Source organism: Heterodontus francisci, chromosome 30 (assembly GCF_036365525.1).
Source record: "Heterodontus francisci isolate sHetFra1 chromosome 30, sHetFra1.hap1, whole genome shotgun sequence".
Lineage (NCBI taxonomy): Eukaryota > Metazoa > Chordata > Chondrichthyes > Heterodontiformes > Heterodontidae > Heterodontus > Heterodontus francisci.
The window spans coordinates 40,303,946-40,324,278 of record NC_090400.1 but is presented as its reverse complement, the minus strand read 5'-3'; the positions used below and the strand labels follow the sequence as shown (position 1 = coordinate 40,324,278).

The 20,333-nt window shown below is 41.7% G+C and overlaps 1 protein-coding gene across 16 annotated transcripts in view; it reads left to right on the top strand.

Annotated features, from left to right (window-relative positions):
* Positions 1 to 20,333, top strand: part of LOC137346696 (zinc finger and BTB domain-containing protein 11-like) — a 61,218-nt gene that overhangs the window by 28,244 nt on the left and 12,641 nt on the right. For 9 of the 16 annotated variants that reach the window (XM_068010394.1, XM_068010392.1, XM_068010395.1 and 6 more), the window contains 7 exons: positions 1,697 to 2,343; positions 2,962 to 3,138; positions 5,663 to 5,869; positions 10,172 to 10,316; positions 10,846 to 10,957; positions 14,839 to 15,002; positions 15,227 to 19,565. In XM_068010394.1, coding sequence (XP_067866495.1) covers positions 1,697 to 2,343; positions 2,962 to 3,138; positions 5,663 to 5,869; positions 10,172 to 10,316; positions 10,846 to 10,957; positions 14,839 to 15,002; positions 15,227 to 15,543 — 1,769 coding nt within the window. In that variant the 3' untranslated portion in view covers positions 15,544 to 19,565. Of the gene's footprint in view, positions 1 to 1,696; positions 2,344 to 2,961; positions 3,139 to 5,662; positions 5,870 to 10,171; positions 10,317 to 10,845; positions 10,958 to 11,082; positions 11,310 to 14,217; positions 14,428 to 14,838; positions 15,003 to 15,226; positions 19,566 to 20,333 lie in introns of those variants that run through there. The other 7 variants (XR_010968755.1, XM_068010397.1, XR_010968759.1 and 4 more) reach the window with 7 other exon arrangements.

The following is a 20,333-nucleotide window of genomic DNA, read 5'->3' as shown; positions in this document are numbered from 1 at the left end:
TGAATCTGCCTTCATCAGTTTCTCAGGCAGTGCATTCCAGATACTAACCACTGGCTGCGTAAAAAAAGTCTTTTGCTCATGTCACCTTTGCTTCTTTTGCCAATTACCTTAAATTTGTGTCCTCTGGTTCTTGATCCTTCCTCCAACGGGAACAGTTTCTCCCTATCTACTCTGTCCAGACTCCTCATGATTTTGAACACCTCTATCAAATCTCCTCTTGATTTTCTTTTCTCCAGGGAGAACAGCCCCAGCTTCTCCAATCTATCACATAACTGAAGTTCTTCATCCCCGGAACCATTCTTGTGAATCTTTTCTGCGCACTGCCTTATGCCTTAACATCCTTCTGAAAGTGTGGTGACCAAATTTTAGTTTAGTTTAGAGATACAGCACTGAAACAGGCCCTGCAGCCCACCAAGTCTGTGCCGACCATCAACCACCCATTTATACTAATCCTATACTAATTCCATATTCCTACCACATCCCCACCTGTCCCTATATTTCCCTACCACCTACCTATACTAGGGGCAATTGCTAATGGCCAATTTACCTATCAACCTGCAAGTCTTTGGCATGTGGGAGGAAACCCACGCAGACACAGGGAGAACTTGCAAACTCCGCACAGGCAGTACCCAGAATTGAACCTGGGTCGCTGGAGCTGTGAGGCTGCGATGCTAACCACTGTGCCGCCCAAATTAGACACAATAATCCAGTTGAGGCCAAACCAGGGTTTTATACAAGTTCAGTATAACCTCCTTGTTTTTGTACTTCATGCCCCTATTTAAAAAGCTCAGGATCCCATATGCTTTATTAACTGCCTTCTCAACCTGCCCTGTCGCCTTCAGTGATTTGTGTACATATAGCCCTGGGTCTCTCTGCTCCTTCACCCCCTTTAGAGTTGCACCCTTTATTTTACATTGCCTTGCCTTGTTCTTCCAACAAAAATGAATCACTTCGCACTTTTCTGCATTGCATTTCATGTGCCACTTGTCTGCCCATTCTGCCAGCTTGTCTAAATCATCTGAAATTTATCACCATCCTCCTCACAATTCACAAGACTTTCAAGTTTGTGCCATCTGCAGATTTTGAAATTGTGTCCTGCACACCCAGGTCTAGGTCATTTAATATAAATCAAAGAAAGCAGTATTCCTAACACTTGACTTCTGGGGAACCCCACTATATATCTTCCTCTAGTCTGAAAAACAACTGTTTACCACTACCTTCTGCTTCCTGTCATTCAGCTAACTTCATATCCATGCTGCCACTGCCCCTTTTATTCCATGGGCTTTAACTTTGTTATACGTTACTTTATCAAATGAGCCAACAACTGGAGAAACTTGGGCTCTTCAGCTTTGAAGGGATGTCACTGAGAGGTGACCTCAGTTAAATAGCACAGTGAATAGAAACGGTAAATACAGAACACTACTTCAATGAGTTAGAGAGGGGAAATAAATCTGGGTTCCTTCATGTATGTCAGGTGAGAATAAAATTGCATTTGTTTATGATACTCTCCACAATAAAATAGTCTGAGGCTTGGGGCGAGAAGACTATATTTAATTAAATGTTCTGAATGAAAAAGTAGGAGGTTTACTGCAATACAAGTCAATCACAATTTTGCTAATGTTTCAAATGTGCAATAATATAATTGAACTATTTTTCGTCTATTAATGTGTTTTTTTTCTCTTAATTGATGTTGCAGGTTTTAATAAACCAAGTTTTTTACCTTTGTTGGATTTCTGTTACACATCCTGCTTGGCTATTGAAATGCTTCACCTGAACGACATCATTAGTGTTGCTGAGCATCTCAAGATGGAGGAAGTTATTAGCCTGTGTAAACGGATTCAGCTTGAAATGGAAATTAAGAAAGAAAACTGTGATGACAGGTCAAATAATTTAGCTAGCAAAGCCCATTTTTGTACTTCAAAGCAAATAAACTTGTCGACCAGCAAAGTTGCAAATAAAAAGACCTTTGAGAAAGAATCTGCTCTAATCTCTCAACTCTTTGAACCTGCTATCAAAGCAGGTGGTAAATGCAGTGTAGTTGGAAGTAATCAATCACACAGAATTGATGAAAGAGGAAGCATCATCAACAAAGACCAGGAAAGATCTCACTGGAGAGGTTCAGAGGATGGAGATGACTTGCAAGCATTTGATGGTGAAGTCTGTTGTGTGGTGATGAATGATGATGAAAATGTGAAGACTAATGTGGAGAACCAGTATGAACACAAGGCTGCAAATCCAGAAATAGAAGTAACTCTGGGGATGGACTGCATCTCAGCAAATGACAATAACTGCATTACTGGCAGCCTGAAAGGGTCAGGTGTGATCAGACCTGCAAAACAGAAGGTAAATAATGCTAACTCTTTGATTCAACAGTGGTGGATGCCAAGTCATTTAAAACAAACAGATTGCAGGGCCAAATCATAGTGAGTGTTAACATTAAAAGTGATCACTGGCTGAAGAATGGGATTTAACAATCCTTGAGCAGCATAGCTTTGCTTTTCTGCTGCATAAGGACCTGACGATGCAAAGAAAGCAATCAGAATAATGGAACTTGAAATCTTAATTTGAACAGGGAGACTTCATTTTCATAAAATGGTAGCCAGTACTAGTTTAGATTGTACGTGTACCAAAAAATATTAGAATGTAGTTATTTGTCCTATGGAAGTAGGATTGTCCTCGAACAGAAGAATGCCATTATTAGATCTTCTCTAATTGTAAGTGAGCAGCCTGCTAGTGGGAGCTGGTGGCTTGTTCCTTATTGTTTTATTCAGTCTACTTTGTTGTATGTGACCGATTCAAAGTTTAAAAAATGAAGTAGGATGGGTTTTTTTAATACAATATTTAAAATAAAATGCAAGATAAATGGAACCTGCAAGTATTTTGTTTTTGATTTCGCTTTGTCTTACCATAGAATCGATAATAAATATTCTTGAACTGTTATTTGCGTGTTCCTTTTATTAGGTTCATCAAAAGCGGCTGAAGCGATGGAAACATTTAGCCATCAAGTCACTCACCAAGATAAAGGATGAAAACGTTGCCAGTTTTACCTGTACTGAGTGCGGTGAATCATTCCAGTCAGCATGGAGCCTACAGAAGCACGTGGAAATGCATGGGAAAACAAAAGGATTCAAGTGTGCAGTAAGTCCGCCCTGAGGATTCCTATTCTTAGCTGTGATCCATTGTGCACAGTTGTAGATCACTGAGCAGTAGGGCAAGTGATTTGACACAGCCTGATATCCTGCAAATTTCTGCATTAACTTTAGATGCTGGAGTTTGCTGCCTGGGAGCTGCAATTTTGCATGAAAGGCCCCAGGGGCAGTGGCAATGTCTGTACGGAAACACTAACAATGACTTGCCCTACAGCTCCACATACTGTGTTAGATTCCTCCTTTTCTTTGCAGTTGTAGACAGTTTTGTCACCAGTTAGCTATTTCAGTGACCCCGGACTATCGGGATACCAGTCCGGCTATGAAATTGCAGATACTTGAAGCCTGCAGAATTATACTTTTTTTTGTTAAATGGGAATCTGTTCTGTGGTATTGATTAGCTGTTCACATAAATTTTCGGGGGAATTTGGGCTGTGAATGGGAATGTGGAGTCAATTAATTATTGGTAGGCAACACATGATCCCACTGTTTGGGATCATCTTCTCACTGCTGCTCTCACATGCATTCAAGTCTTCAGAAGAAGGAATTTTCCTCCACATGAGATCAGATGGCAGGTTGTTGAACCTTGCCCGTCTTAGAGCGAAGACCAAAGTATGGAAGGCCTTCATCGGTAAACTCCTGTTTGCTGACGATGCTGCATTAACATCACACACCGAAGAGTGTCTGCAGAGACTCATCAACAGGATTGCGGCTGCCTGCAACAAATTTTGTCTGACCATCGGCCTCAAGAAAACGAACATCATGGGACAGGACGTCAGAAATGCTCCATCCATCAATATCGGCGACCACGCTCTGGAAATGGTTCAAACGTTTGCTTACCTAGGCTCAACTATCACCAGCAACCTGTCTCTAGATGCAGAAATCAACAAGTGCATGGGAAAGGCGTCTGCTGCTATGTCCAGACTGGCCAAGAGGGTGTGGGAAAATGGCGCACTGACACGGAACACAAAAGTCTGAGTGTTTCAATCCTGTGTCCTCAGTACCTTGCTCTACGGCAGCGAGGCCTGGACAACGTATGTCAGCTAAGAGCGATGTCTCGACTCATTCCATCTTGGCTGCCTGCGGAGAACCCTTGGTATCAGGTGGCAGGGCCGTATCTCCAACGCAGAAGTCCTCGAGGCAGCCAACATCCCCATTGAGCCAGCGGCACTTGAGATGGCTTGGCCATGTGAGCCGCATGGAAGATGGCAGGATCCCCAAGGACGCATTGTACAGCGAGCTCGCCACTGGTATCAGATCCACCGGCTGTCCATGTCTCCGCTTTAAAGAAGTCCTGTGACATTGACCACAAGTTGCGCCAGAGCTGGCGGACAGCCATAAAGGCGGGGCTAAAGAGTGGCGAGTCAAAGAGACTTAGCAGTTGGCAGGAAAAAAGACAGAAGTGCAAGGAGAGAGCCAATTGTGTAACAGCCCCAATAACCAATTTTATCTGCAGCGCCTGTGGAAGAGTCTGTCACTGTAGAATTGGCCTTTATAGCCACTCCAGACACTGCTCCACAAACCACTGACCACCTCTAGGCACTTACCCATTGTCTCTCGAGACAAGGAGGCCAAAGAAAAAAAAGAGGAAACACATTGGCCACATCTTTATTTATCTTTATTAAAACCCCAGGGCCTGCAGTTGTTTGTTGCCAGCCCCAGACTACTGCAACTCCCTGGCGGAGGCTGGGAGTCTGTCTTTGTTATGGTAATAACCCTGGGGCTGGAGTCAGTTTGGTATGTCCAGGGTGAGAAGAAATCCCAACCTGCCTCAATTTTGCTGGTGCAGCTTCCAACTAGAAAGTGCTGGCCTTTGTGTGTTAACGTTGAATCTTTAAAATGTCCTACCCTATTGTACTGTGAACAATACCCTTTTAAGTTAGTCTTTAATAGGGCTACCTCCCATATATTCTGAATTTTGCATTTGCTCTTAATATGACCTAAAGGTCGAGAGAATAGATTGTTCTCATGTGCTTCCTTGCCAAACTTGTGATTTAATCTTTGACTGTATGGCTGTGTCCATTTGCTAGGCATCTCCCCAATCCACGTGAAGTAGCATATCAGTCAGCTAGTGTTGTTCCAGGGCTAGCACTGCCATGCATGGGAGTCCAATGTTTTGTTAAATTGATGAAAAAATGGTCTCTGCAAATAGCAAGCAGATGTCGGGATCATAGGTTGACAAAGAATTTATTGTACACCGTCAACTTAAGCATTTGATTTAAACTGATTGTAAAGAAGTGGTTTCACAAGATGGGGTTTGTGCCTGTTGAGATGGCTGTTTCTGTTGAGAATGGAACAAATTTTAGCAAATGTTTTACTTCTGATATTTATCCCCTCTCTCTTTCCTATTCCTGTGACAAACATCTCACTTTTGTTGGTGCCTCTCCTGACAGCACAGTCAAGATCAGAAATGTGTCTATTCCTGCTGTGTTGCTGTGACAGTGTCGACAATGAACAGGTTACCTGCTGCTCATCAAAAAGCTTAATGCTGTGCTTTCATTCAATTCTGTTTTCAGATCTGCGGTAAGGAGTTTTCTTATACGTCTTCCTTGAAGACTCATTTGAAGAGACATGTCCCTGATAGACGCAGGTCCAGCTCTGGTGCTGTGAAGCATAAGCAGCAGAAACTAATCTGCTCCACGTGTGGGAAACTGAGCCGCAGCCTCTCTGAGCTTGAGATGCATGAGCTGAAGCATGCTGGGGACAAACCACATAAATGCATGGTATAGTTGTGTCTTGCACTTTCAGTGACATTTTTTAATAAGGTTATGTCATGTCCAGTGCAGCTGACTCTGTAACTGACAGCTTAAACCATTGCCTATCTCACTCAGGAAGGTACTTATTTATACTCCCAGATCTCTAAACTGGTTGCTCAGGTGTTTGATTGTGGGATCCAATTGGTCACTGCCAAGCATGTGATGGATCAAAATAACCATGTGGCATTATCCAATCACAAAGTCAGGAAGAGCATTTAGTTCGATGGAAATGGTTTTGTTAATGAGATTAGATGAGATACAATGACTTGTTCTGTTTACTACAGGCAGTCAACAAACAAATGTTTTGTGATTCCTGTAGCAGTTGAAATCCTTTTGTGACTACCCTGTGTAATTTTGTTGTTGGAACACTGGAAGCATGATTTTTATTTCTACACAAAAGTGATCTCATCTTCAATTGTTGATTTACTGTTCCAAAAGAATCCTGGGTAACAATGTGGAATAAGGCCCATTGTGATGAGGTGTAGTTCCTATTCTGTCAGCTACACATTGTCTGCCCTATATATGCCATAGACTAATTGATTTTATTTAAAAATATATATTAGAAAAAACCCAAACCTTTGACTTTGCATTATGACATTCCTTTAAGTGGAACACAATTGATATACATGGAATGTGCATTTGCAGTGAAAAACTCAACATGTAAAGAATTATAGGTGTAAATTTATGGCAGACAACTGAGAGCCCTACACACTGCCGTTTCTCTACCTCGTTCCATTTTATGCCACTGCTGAACAGTTTAAAATGATTCTGCTCCCTGAAATTGCACCTTGAGTCATTCAAGTATGAATTTTAAATCTTACTGTTGCATTGTTATGTTTTACCTAATATGCAGATTCCTGGCCACTGCATTCCATTCAGGCCTTGCATCATTTTTCAGAATGTGATACATTTTCACTTACTGTCTTCAGTCTCTGAATTGATCACCATTTGAAACATATTGAATAGCAGAGCGGAATGGCCTACTCCAGCCCCTATTTCTTTTATTTATTATGTTACATGAAGAATAAACTTCAGTCTATTCACTACGTGCTGCTGTTATGAAGTGATTTACACATAAGATAGCCCATCGACTGGGGCATTGCTACCATATAGTAACAGATCTGACAAATGTGTTCACCATGAGAGTGAAGCAGAATCATAAAATCATACAGCATGGAAGGAGGCCATTTGGTCCATTGTTCATCTTTGAAAGAGCTATCCAATTTGTCCCCACTCCTCTGCTCTTCGCCATAGCCCTGCTTTTTTTTTCCTTCAAGCATATATCCGATTCCCTTTTGAAAGTTACTATTGAATCTGGTTCCACCACCATTTCAGGCAGTGCATTCGAGATCATAACCATTCTCCTCATTTCCAAAGTTGACTTTTCAATCTTATCAAAGCCCCAGAGTAGGTTGCATCTTTGAAGCACACTCCACTGTGACATACACTGTAATTCTTTATAACTTAAACAGAGTTTGAGTGGTTTTATTCTGGTAATTTTTTTTTTGCTGCTTATAGCAGACAGCAACAGATTACAGGCTCTCAGCATTGAGCCACGAGTTAAACTATATTGAAATGGATTTTTTTTTTTTACTAAATATTAACAGGAAGTAGTATAAGCTGTCTTATACTCATCCAGATGAGGAATGACAGTCGTGGTCAATGGAACAATTTTCCATTTTGGTTATGCATTATTTGCACTAAACGCCCCTGAATCATTTATAGAGCAGACAGATACACAGTAAAGTTCACTTTTTGTGCTCAAATAATACAGTTTAACCTTAAACTTAAAACACTTCTGCAACAGGGCAAATTTTTCTACTTCCACACCAGCCATTCTTCTACTAGATTAGAGGCGATGTTCTTGCTGTGGGCTCTTGGTGCTGGAACCCTCAATTCACAGTTTTATTTCATTGGGGACCCTTATAGCCAGCGGACAGAGAGGAAACTTTCATCTCATTATTTTGGGCTGAATTCAAAGTCATATCTGGGAGGTGAATAAACAGTGGTTTTCTCCCACTGCATCATCCGATCCCCAGCACACCCTTCACATTATAGCATACTTCACAGTATGCAGCTGCTGACGTGATCTACCATGGAACAGAGAGAGCAGTGGGAGCAATGCCACATGCCAACTTCACTAATGAATTAATGAAATTCAATTCAATTTCAGGTCAGTTTTACAAATTTGAAAACTGTAGGTTGATTGGGACATTGAATTTCTTTTTTTCAATTTACTTATTGTAGTTGTATTCATCTGAAAATTGCAAGTTAACTTGGAAGGTTAGAGACAATAGAATATTTGAGAGATTTTCTACAGTAATAATTGGTTAGTGATGGCAATAATCACATTATACATCTCGGAACCTTTCTGGCGACTTCAATTGCTGATCAAGAGCGTGTATATTGTTTCAACGGTGTTAAAATATATCTGGAATATGTTGAACAAGTGATTATTGTGTTTAAATATATGCAAGTGGAGGGCATTAATTGCGGTTTTACTTGAGCACGTATAAAGAGACACAAAATGAAAGTGGTGTGGTTGAGTTAGGAGATGTATACTTGTAATGTTTTACTCTCTAAATAAATGTGAGACTGAGTAAGGATTGGCTTCAGTACTATTCGTCACCAACTGGCTTTCTGGAGTATAACAATTAAGTTCTTTTAATCTAGAAAAATTAATCCAGACAGTGTGAGGCTACCTGCTAAATATAGGCCAAGCAATTTGTCACAATCCTATGATAAATCCTGTGAATTTCTACACTTGCTGTGTACTGTGTAATTTATTGCCCAAGTACTCTTCTTGCTTAGAAAATCCTGAAGATAGATTGACGAGTGAACCTGAGTGATAAATAGTTCTAACTATAGTATATAAGGTTTACCTATTTGGAAAACAGTTTGACCATTTGTACTATTGTACTTTGAATTCACACAGTTCATGATTTCACAAATGATGAGCTTCAGTGCTTAGAAATCAGTTTTGATAAACTTTACAATTTATTCTCTCAAACTAAACTAACTGAGTTAGATGTTTTAGCAAAGATTAACTGAGGACTGCTGGTACTGCAGAATTGTGGCACAGGATGATAAGATGCAGGCTTTTGTCCTTCTGTACAAGGAAAGGGGGCCAAGTGAAGGTCAGCCATTCTCAATAAGGAAATAGAGGATAACAGAAAGCAAGTCAGTTCTGCGCTATTCTTGTACGCTCTCCTAGCAACCAACTCAAAGAGCACATTTGATGCAGGCAGAGTAATCATTTACTTGCCCGCCAACCAGAGTTGCTAACTACAAGTGGCTCAGTTCTGGATAAGTGCCAGTTTTGATGAACTTCTTAATGTTTCTATTTGTGTGTTGTTGCCATTTCTGAAGGAATATAGTTCAGGATAAAACATTCAATTGTTATACCCAAAAATATTCTGCAAAGAGTACTTGTATGTTCAATTTTTTTTTAAATCTGACCTTCCAATCGTGGTTTTTCCCCCCTATATCACCATGTACATCCCACTTCTGAAGTTGGGGCTCCCAGGGCTGAAGGATGAGGATGTGACCTTCTGAAGTTGTGTGACTGCAGGTCAACATATCTGCTAATCTTACAGCAAATTGATGACCAATTATTGTGGAAGTCTTAAAATAATTTTCCAAGAATCATCTTCAGTTTAATGGCCTTGTTGATAGAAGTGCTCCCCACAAATCTTTGTACCAGAGACACTGGCTGATCTGTCATAAAAATTAATCTGATGTCAGATTAATGGTTATCAGAGCAAAATAGACAGCCTATGACTTTCCAGTTGAGTTGCTACAAAGCATATCTAAGGTCCTCACACTCAGAACTGATGCCTATGGTTTGAATCAATACAAAGATTCATTGCAATTGATCAGGATTCCATATATACTCCCACTAATACCAGTAACCCCCAATTTAACATTGTTCATGAGCATTGAAATAGTTTTTGATTTCTATTGCTTACATCATGGGTATAATTTTGAAACAGTCCAGTCAGATGATCATTTGTGATCCTTTTAAAAATGTTATATTTGCAACATAATCTGCCTTCTGGTGTCAAGCTTCAGTGAGTGTCCTGCTCTATTACTATTTATAAAGCTGACCAAGCCCTTGGTTTGTTTTGTTTTCTTTCGGACATCTGTTTTGTGTCTCACCTGTCTCTGACTTTGCAGCAATTCTGTTGACTAAAGCAACTAGCTTGAAGCTCTCTTATGCCTCTTGTAAGCAGTTCAAAATGGACTGAACACTCTTAATTACTTTGGCAGATCTGTGACAAGTCTTTTGCCTACATCCACGTCTTGAAGCTTCATATGAAATATCACCAGAATGTAAAGGACTACTGTTGTGAATTATGTGGAAAAGAATATTTCAATGCCAGTTCATTGTGGTACCACAAACTTAGTCACTCAGGTATGTTTTTTCAAATGCTCGTTCCCCTTTTGTGGAGTAGACTGCTAGTTCACAGAAGTTGATGAGCCTCCTATTCTTTAGTGCTGTACAATATTAACATAGTACATTACGTAAGTGGTAACTGCTATGGTCAAAGTGATAATTACAGCCAATCAATCTACAAGCTCCAATCTAAGGTTTTTTATATAATCAAGTTATAATTATTTTAATATAGAATGAGCTTGCATTTGTATATCCCACAATTATTGCCATGAGACCTTTCTAAGTCAACCTGAGCAGTCAGTTGAAGCTTCTGTTTAACATCTCATTGGAAAGATGGCAATGCAGCACTCCCTTGGTACTTTGCTGAAATATCAGTTTAGAGTATGTGCTCTAGTCCAGGTGTGAGGCTTGAACCCAAACCTTCCCGATCAGAGGCAGAAGTACTACCAACAGAGTTGAACTGATGATGAGTTTGCAGTCTATTTGTTTAAACTCATATATAATTTTAAAGTGTACATTTACATTATTGTCTGCTCTCTTTGGATAGATGAACTGCAGTATTGCTGTATGCTGTGTGGAAAGAGATTTAAAACGCCTTCAGGTTATAATCGCCATAAGAAAAAACATCATTTATCAGACGAGAAGTTCCCTTGTAATCAGTTGAGTATTGTTGTTTTCAGTATTGTGGGAATGTACATTGTTCCCTAAAGCACCTCATGTTACTATTGGCACCCGATACTTTAAGCCATTTAAAAGAAACCCTTTTTGTTTTATGTTTTTTAAGCCATTTAGGAAAAAAGACAGCGAGATCGCCGTTAATTTCTTACCCAGCAGCCAGCCACTGTTCAGTTAAGACTTTTGCTTCACTGTGAAATAGCAAAGATGAAAATAGCAAAGGTTGGTGGAGTTGCGGATAGTGATGAGGATTGTCAGAGGATACAGCAGGATATAGATCGGTTGGAGACTTGGGCGGAGAAATGGCAGATGGAGTTTAATCTGGAGAAATGTGAGGTAATGCATTTTGGAAGGTCTAATGCAGGTGGGAGGTATACAGTAAATGGCAGAACCCTTAGGAGTATTGACAGGCAGAGAGATCTGGGCGTACAGGTCCACAAGTCACTGAAAGTGGCAAGTAGGTGGATAAGATAGTCAGGAAGGCATACGGCATGCTTACCTTCATTGGTCGGGGCATAGAGTATAAAAATTGGCAAGTCATGTTGCAGCTGTACAGAACCTTAGTTAGGCCACACTTAGAATATTGCGTGCAATTCTGGTCGCCACACTACCAGAAGGACGTGGAGGCTTTGGAGAGGGTACAGAAGAGGTTTACTAGGATGTTGCCTGGTCTGGAGGGCATTAGCTATGAGGAGAGGTTGGAAAAACTCAGATTGTTTTCACCGGAACGACGGAGGTGGAGGGGCGACATGATAGAGGTTTACAAAGTTGTGAGCAGCATGGACAGAGTGGATTGTCAGAAGCTTTTTCCCAGGGTGGAAGAGTCAGTTTCTAGGGGACGTAGGTTTAAGGTGCGAGGGGAAAAGTTTAGAGGGGATGTGCGAGACAAGTTCTTTACACAGAGGGTGGTGAGTGCCTGGAAACTGCTGACGGGGGAGGTGGTGGAAGCAGGTAAGATAGTGACGTTTAAGAGGCATCTTGACAAATCCATGAATATGATGGGAATAGAGGGATACGGGCACCGGAAGTGCAGAAGGTTTTAGTTTAGGCAGGCATCAAGATCGGCGCAGACTTGGAGGGTTGAATGGCCTGTTACTGTGCTGTACTGTTCTTTGTTCTTTGAAAGTATTATGGAAATTAATTTAACTATGCTTCTGACATTACAAGCAATCTGCAAATTCATTGAATAAAAGCATTTCCAGTTAATGTAGGTGTTGGCCTTCTTGGCAGTCGATCAAATGAATATGTCAATGCAATCATTTAAATGCTAGATAGACATTGAGGAATTGCCAGTGGTGCAAATACTGCCTAGTTCCCAGCTGCTGATGTTGAGGTGTTGGATACTGGACATGGCGAGATGTTTTCATGAGAAAAGCAGTGGCGACTTCAGATGTAGTATATTCAACAAAAAAATGGTGTAATTTTGTGTTCAGTGCGAATGGAATACATGGCATTTATTAGCATCATGAAGAACTGCCAGGTTGGATTTGGGCCAAATAGAGAGGACCCTCCAACTTGACAGACTGATCAATCCCTTATTGCACTGTTGTGAAATTTTCCATTTCTGGGCCAGTCTCCTTTCAATTGTGCCAAGTGTCAGACAGGTTTTTTTTGTGCTCTGGTTTTGCATCCACATGAAGTGGATTGTAACAGCTCAAACTAACTTCATTTAGGACCCTTAAAGCTGGCAGGAAAAAGAGTCTTTCAGACTATGTCTGGGCTGGATTGGATCCAAGTAGTCAAGGTGAAATTGCAGTGTATTAACCACTGCCACCAGTCCTTCTTGAGTAACTAATTTATTTACTGCTCCAGTAGAAGATGATACCTGCATTCATGCTCACTGTAGCAGCATACCTCTTTCTTTTTTTACAACAAATCTTCTTGAAAATAAAAAGCAATCCTTACACATTTGATTATTAAATAGATAATTCTGCTAACAGTGCAGAATGTGATATTTGCATATCTTGAGGTTTCTGTTGCTTGTATTACTAATTTGCAGTCTATTATTTTGAAATCAAGAAGAGCATTTCAGATCCATTTTAATCTCTCTTTTTACTTAGTCAATCAGCTCCACCGTTTCTACACATTGTAGCAGGTTGTGATTTGTGCCTGTGATTTCTCTCACTGAGCAACATTGATGACAGTTACTTCCTGGTGACCCTGTTACCTGTGTGATTTGAGCATCTTCCTTTTTTGGCTTTGATACTCAATATGGTAAAGCTCATTCAGGGAGAAAAACTGATGTTCCAACAGGTAGAAGAGGCCTACATGTTCCTTTCTCCATTGTTGGTGTTACTTCTCCATCATTGGGGTTTCCCATCTTAGGAGCAGGCGGCTGCTAATCTGAGCAACCCAGTGAAGACCCCCACCCCCTCTCATTACGCTTTTCTGCTGCCTCCTCCTTTAGGGCGATGTTTGACCACCACTCGGCACCTTACTGAATTGAGATGGGAAACTACATGGAGTGGAGGGAACCTTGAGCTCCATAATAGAGCATATTGGTATGCAGTCCCACTCTACCACTTGTCAAGACAGGCTTGACAGGTCGCATGTCCTGCAGACTAGAAGCTCTGAGATTTGCTGAATTAGCTAATGGGTGCTGGGGCAGCAGCTGCAGCACTGCATAAACTATCATAATAATACTTAGATGCATTTAAGGGGAAGCTAGATAAACACACAAAGGAGAAGGAAATAGAAGGCTATGCTGATGGGGATTAGATGAAGATAGGGTAGGATGAGGCACATGTGGAGCATAAATGCCAGCATTGACCAGTTGGGCTGAATGACCTGTTTCTAACCTCTATGTAACTACTATTGATCTCAGTGCTTCTGAGCTGGGGTGTTGGGTGGGAGGAAATCAACCAGAATTTTTGATCCTGATACTAGCCAGGGTCGTCTTCTTGAAAGTGTACATTGATGGACATTGCGTGAAGCTCCATGCAGTTGAATAGCCCATCAGCATTGCATTATTCAGGGTGTATGTGAATAATGGCTTCTTGGGTGAAGAACTGCATGGAATCAACCGGTTGAGTAGGAAAATTGGTAAAAGAAGTCTATAAATATTAGTCAAGCTCCTGTGGAGAATCAAGGCCACGTGTAGTGTTCAAGTGAACTGGGGTGTGAGGTCTGGGGTAATTGGATCAGATGTAATTCAGTCCACATTTTAAAATCATGCAGTTTCCCCTAATCTTTAAATAATATGTTGATTTTATATTATTCTATAGTTAAGTAACAAAACTTTCAGCATTTCAGGAAGTAGAGTTGTTGGTGCATCGGAATTTCTCTGCAGTATTGGCTGAGGTCCCGGAAGATGCTAAACTGAGACACTACACTGATGAGTGGGTGGTAAATACAACATGACTAGTTTACATAGGAATTCTCCATTATAAGTATGGATGTAGGACTTTATAATGGAAAAAATTACCAAGATTTGACAACGGGAAATCATGCAGATGTAAGCATTTTTAATATATTAAATATATATCGTTTTAACCAGAGTCCAAGTGCATTTAAAACATATTATTGAAGTGTTAGTAATTGACACTGCGCAAATTAAGTGTAATTTTTTAAAAACGGTATGATTGTGGCACAGTAATGTAGTACCCTATTGCATTGTGATGAGGATGTTAAGAGGAGTGGATTATGCTACAAATTCCTGATATTGGTTGTGCTGGTAAAGGGAGGCAGATTCTGCCTTCAGTGAATGAGAGAATTAGAGTTCATGCCACCTAGGCTGACATTCTTGGTAAACATGGAAAGGCCCAGAGTGGATCTCTCAAGACTGGGGAGAAATCTTTAGATTCTTAATCTTGTACAGTCACTTGTATCATTGACCATTACAAAAATAATTGGGTGTTTTGCTTAGGTGTAATACATGTGGCAAGGTGTTTTGTGACTGCAAACGAACAAGAAGAGCAAATTGTGAAGAAAGACCACGAATCAGGCGCACTGTAGAGCACATGTGTGAGCATTGTAACAAGATATTCAGCCAGATCGAGGACTATCGTAAACACATGACTCAACACACAGGTACCATCTGAGTTCAGGAAATGACCAGCTGATTCTAAAAATAACTTAACATAAGAAGTCGTAAACTTTCTTAATTTCTCAATGTCAGGTCCTCTGCTGGGAGTCTGATTTTGACATAACCCTAATGTGCTGCTATCACAACTTTGCTTTGCACACAAATCTCATTCCTAATATTGAACCTTTTGACAGAATGTATTGTCTTTTCTGTATTTATTTTGGTGCAGGACTAAAACCATTCCAGTGCTTGACCTGTGGCTTGTCCTGGGCTGATCCTCGCTCATTGCGACATCACATTCGTGAGCACACTGGGGAAAAGCCTTACGTCTGTTCCATCTGTCTGGATCCTCACATCGATGCACGAAGTTTGCGGCTACACATGAAAAAACTCCATGGAAACGCTGTTCCAAAGCGTATTACACTTAAAAGGGAACCACTGCCACTACACAAATACTCAACATACTTGACCCATGATATGTTTCTGACACCAGGCACAGATCAGAAGCAGGTGGCTGATGATTTCATGAATGAGCTAAAGCAATAAGGTGATTACACTGTGAGAAAATGGAGAGCATGTTACAACCATTTTTTAATGAGCATTCCAGAAATCTTCCCATCCTGTCTGATCAAATTTTCCAACTTTGAGCCAAGTTCTGCCTCTGTTTCAGAATGGAAAAGTTCAGGCATTGAAATGTCCGCAGGATCACTTGAAAAGCAAGTGTGGATGTGTTTTGCATAAAGTTTTAACTTTTTTGATAAAATATACTCTGCAAAAAAAATCTTTTGAGTATTATAAAATGGTGAGAACATGTAAAAGACATAGTAAATATAGAAATTTCAGAAGAGTCACTTCTACACTGCTCCCCTAAATGTACACAATACAAATCCAAGATTTATTAATTTAGAAAGTACTAAAAAGGAACAAGGTACAGTTGTTAAGTGTGTTACAACTTTTGAACAACAGAGGGAAACATTTCTTTTTAAATTAAAAATTTTTTTTTTGGTCCTGGTTCACATACATTGTTTTTAACCTGCCACTTTATTGATGGAATTGGCATTATTCGATTAGAAGATGATCTTAACGTGGTTACTTTTTAAAGACTTTTAGACTTTGTTTCATAATTATGATTGGCTCTCAAGCATTTCTTTATTACAGTATACAGTCTGTTAGTACAGTTGAACTCACGAAAGAAACAAAGTTTCTGACTTTTCATTGAGATGAACACAGCTTACAAAGTGATACATATCTGCAGGCTTTGTTTCTTTGCCATGAACAGTTGAAGTCAGTTTTGATTTTTTTGATCAACAGATTTGGCTGTTTTAATGCATTAATTGAAATAGATGCTGCAAAGCCCAGTGAAGTGTGTCCTGAGGCAAGCAGAAGCCATGTCTGGACAATGTCAACATTTGGGCTGATGGCCAGAGTTATAAAGGAATGCTGGTCTGGTACACAGCCAGGGATTCCTGCAGGCATTCGAAAGGAAGTGCATTCCTCAGCAGTTTGAAAGAGGTTAAAGTGTTATTTTTCAGGTGCTAAGCAGAATTTATTTTTTAATTGGAAATTTTTTGACCTCTTTTTCCTGGATGTACCATGTACCTGTTCCATACCTGTCAAACTTTCAGCACCTCAATTCTAATGCCTTCTTCACCAAGGTTGAACTGTTGAACCATCCTCATTTTTAAAACATAGTTAGATCTCACACTGCAATCCATGAAAATGGCAGAATTAAAGTGCTGCTAAAAAGATAAAGTATCTTCTATTTAAAGATACTTTCCAGGAACTTTTAATCATTTAATCTTCTAAAGTATATGTAAGTTCTGGAATTTGTGTTTACCATATGAATTGCTACTGAATTATGTTAACAGGTCTTCTAAAACAGACATCAAGATGTTTCGGCCGCCCTGATCAGTCTGACTAAAATTAACTTCTGGAAACAAGCTCTGTGTCCTAGCGATGGTAGATCTGAACTTGTGTGATAAGCACTGAGCACTATTGAGGAGGCATTGTATTTGTTGCTGTGTGGAAACTGTACTTTATAGTCAGCCTGAAAACAGTCCACATCTGTGAAATCTTCTAGAAGGCTTTTAGCAAATGAGACAGTAGCAGATTGTGCACATCACACTCTTAAAATGGGAAAGGCAGGAATATGTACAGTAATACAGCAGGTACTGAAGCAAATGCTGTTGTCATCAAGCTGTGTTGAAATTCTGCCCAATGTGGCTAAGTGAAACACTGTCCTTTTTACTTTTGTTACCTATCCATTTTCCTCTCTTTCTCCCCCTTCATCCCCTTTGACCACACAGATCATTAAACATGCCTTGTATGTAGCCACATCCAGTAATGTTAATATTTTTAGTCTGAGCGTAGTTCCTTGTTTTGTGTGATTTTTGTCTTTACTACAGTTATTCAAAGATAAAAGCAGACTTTGTATTTATTTGTTCGCACTGGAATTAAAGGCCCGCTACCCGACCCGAACCCGACGGGACCCGACGACGTGTGTCGGATTCGGGTCGGGTCGGGTTGCACTTCAGGGTCCGGCATTCAGGCTCGGGTCGGGCCGGGTCAGACACAATCTATCATAGGTAAGTGGCTCCAATGCTAATGTAATTTTTGGACTAGAAAGGTGATATTGTTAGTTATTTTAAGCTTGTGCAGTTCAGCAACAAAGTGAAAAACAGAAGGTAAGTTAACGGATGGTCGGGTCGGGCGCACGAAAAGGTGAAAGGACTCAGGCCGGGTTGGGCTCAGGTCGGATGTGGTTCTGTTGGGCTTGGGTGGGATTTTTTTTTTTGTAAACCCAAGCAGGCCTTTAACTGGAGTATAAACAGCGACTGAAACAACACGGAAGGCAGCAGTTACGGGTTATAAGTCCAGCTAAATTGGCGTAGAGATTGGGTGCCACGGGTTGCCTTTGTCAGTGGGACAGGTCATCGCACCTCACTGGACAGCGAGCGCCCGCCTCAAACCGGGCAGCCCCCGGTCAATAAGGTTCTGTCCCGCCACAGTCCACCTGCTTCAATGGGTGTTTGGAGCTCAGGGTCATTGCCCAAAAGGTGGACTGCAACACCACACCAAACAACATGAAAAAAGGAAAGAAGGTACCAGCCCTTCGCTTTGCAAGCTGGAACGTCAGAACTACGTGTCCTGGCCTGTCGGAAGACCTTACACAAATCAACGATTCTAGGAAGACCGCCATCATTAACAACGAGCTCAGTAGACTCAATGTAGACATTGCAGCACTTCAGGAGACGCCTCCCCGCGAGTGGATCTCTCGCAGAGCAAGACTACACCTCCTTCTGGCAGGGCAGGGATCCTGAAGAACCAAGACAGCATGGAGTGGGCTTCGCCATCAGAAGCTCCTTGCTCCGCATGATAGACCCTCCCTTTAATGGCTCGGAAAGCCTTCTGTCCATCCAACTGCTCACCACCTCTGGTCCAGTACACCTACTCAGCATCTATGCTCCAACACTCTGCTCCCCACCTGAAGCTGAAGACCACTTCTACGAGGAACTCCATAACATCATTAGCAGCATCCCTAACACCGAACACCTGTTCCTGCTGGGGGACTTTAATGCCAGGGTTGGGGCCGCCCATGACTCATGGCCCTCCTGCCTTGGGCGCTATGGGGTTGGAAGGATGAATGAGAACGGGCAGAGACTGCTTGAGTTGTGCACCTATCATAACCTCTGCATCACCAACTCGTTCTTTCACACTAAACCCTTTCACCAGTTTCATGGAGGCACCCAAGATCGTGTCGTTGGCACCAGCTAGACCTCATTGTCACAAGGCGAGCCTCCTTAAACAGTGTTCAAATCACACGCAGCTTCCACAGTGTGGACTGCGACACCGACCACTCCCTGGTGTGCAGCAAGGTTAGACTCAGACCAAAGAAGTTGCATCATTCCAAGCAGAAGGGCCACCCGCGCATCAACACGAGCAGAATTACTCGTCCACAGCTGTTACAAAAATTTCTAAATTCACTTGTAACAGCCCTTCAAAACACTCCCACAGGGGATGCTGAGACCAAGTGGGTCCACATCAGAGACGCCATCTATGAGTCAGCTTTGACCACCTACGGCAAAAGTGCGAAGCGAAATGCAGACTGGTTTCAATCTCATAATGAAGAGCTGGAACCTGTCATAGCCGCTAAGCGCCCTGCACTGTTGAACTACAAGAAAGCCCCCAGCGAGTTAACATCCGTAGCACTTAAAGCAGCCAGAAGCACTGCACAAAGAACAGCCAGGCGCTGCGCAAATGACTACTGGCAACACCTATGCAGTCATATTCAGCTGGCCTCAGACACCGGAAACATCAGAGGAATGTATGATGGCATTAAGAGAGCTCTTGGGCCAACCATCAAGAAGGTAGCCCCCCTCAAATCTAAATCAGGGGACATAATCACTGACCAACGCAAACAAATGGACCGCTGGGTTGAGCACTACCTAGAACTGTACTCCAGGGAGAATGTTGTCACTGAGACTGCCCTCAATGCAGCCCAGCCTCTACCAGTCATGGATGAGCTGGACATACAGCCAACCAAATCGGAACTCAGTGATGCCATTGATTCTCTAGCCAGCGGAAAAGCCCTGGGAAGGACAGCATTACCCCTGAAATAATCAAGAGTGCCAAGCCTGCTATACTCTCAGCACTACATGAACTGCTATGCCTGTGCTGGGACGAGGGAGCAGTACCTCAGGACATGCGCGATGCCAATATCATCACCCTCTATAAAAACAAAGGTGACCGCGGTGACTGCAACAACTACCGTGGAGCCTCCCTGCTCAGCATAGCGGGGAAAGTCTTTGCTCGAGTCGCTCTAAACAGGCTCCAGAAGCTGGCCGAGCGCGTCTACCCTGAGGCACAGTGTGGCTTTCGTGCAGAGAGATCGACCGTTGACCTGCTATTCTCCCTTCGTCAGATACAGGAGAAATGCCGCAAACAACAGATGCCCCTCTACATTGCTTTCATTGATCTCACCAAAGCCTTTGACCTCGTCAGCAGACGTGGTCTCCTCAGACTACTAGAAAAGATAGGATGTCCACCAAAGCTACTAAGTATCATCACCTCCTTCCATGACAATATGAAAGGCACAATTCAACATGGCGGCACCTCATCAGACCCCTTTCCTATCCTGAGTGGCGTGAAACAGGGCTGTGTTCTTGCACCCACACTTTTTGGGATTTTCTTCTCCCTGCTGCTTTCACACGCGTTCAAGTCTTCTGAAGAAGGAATTCTCCTCCACACAAGATCAGGGGGCAGGTTGTTCAACCTTACCCATCTAAGAGCGAAGTCCAAAGTACGGAAAGTCCTCATCAGGGAACTCCTCTTTGCTG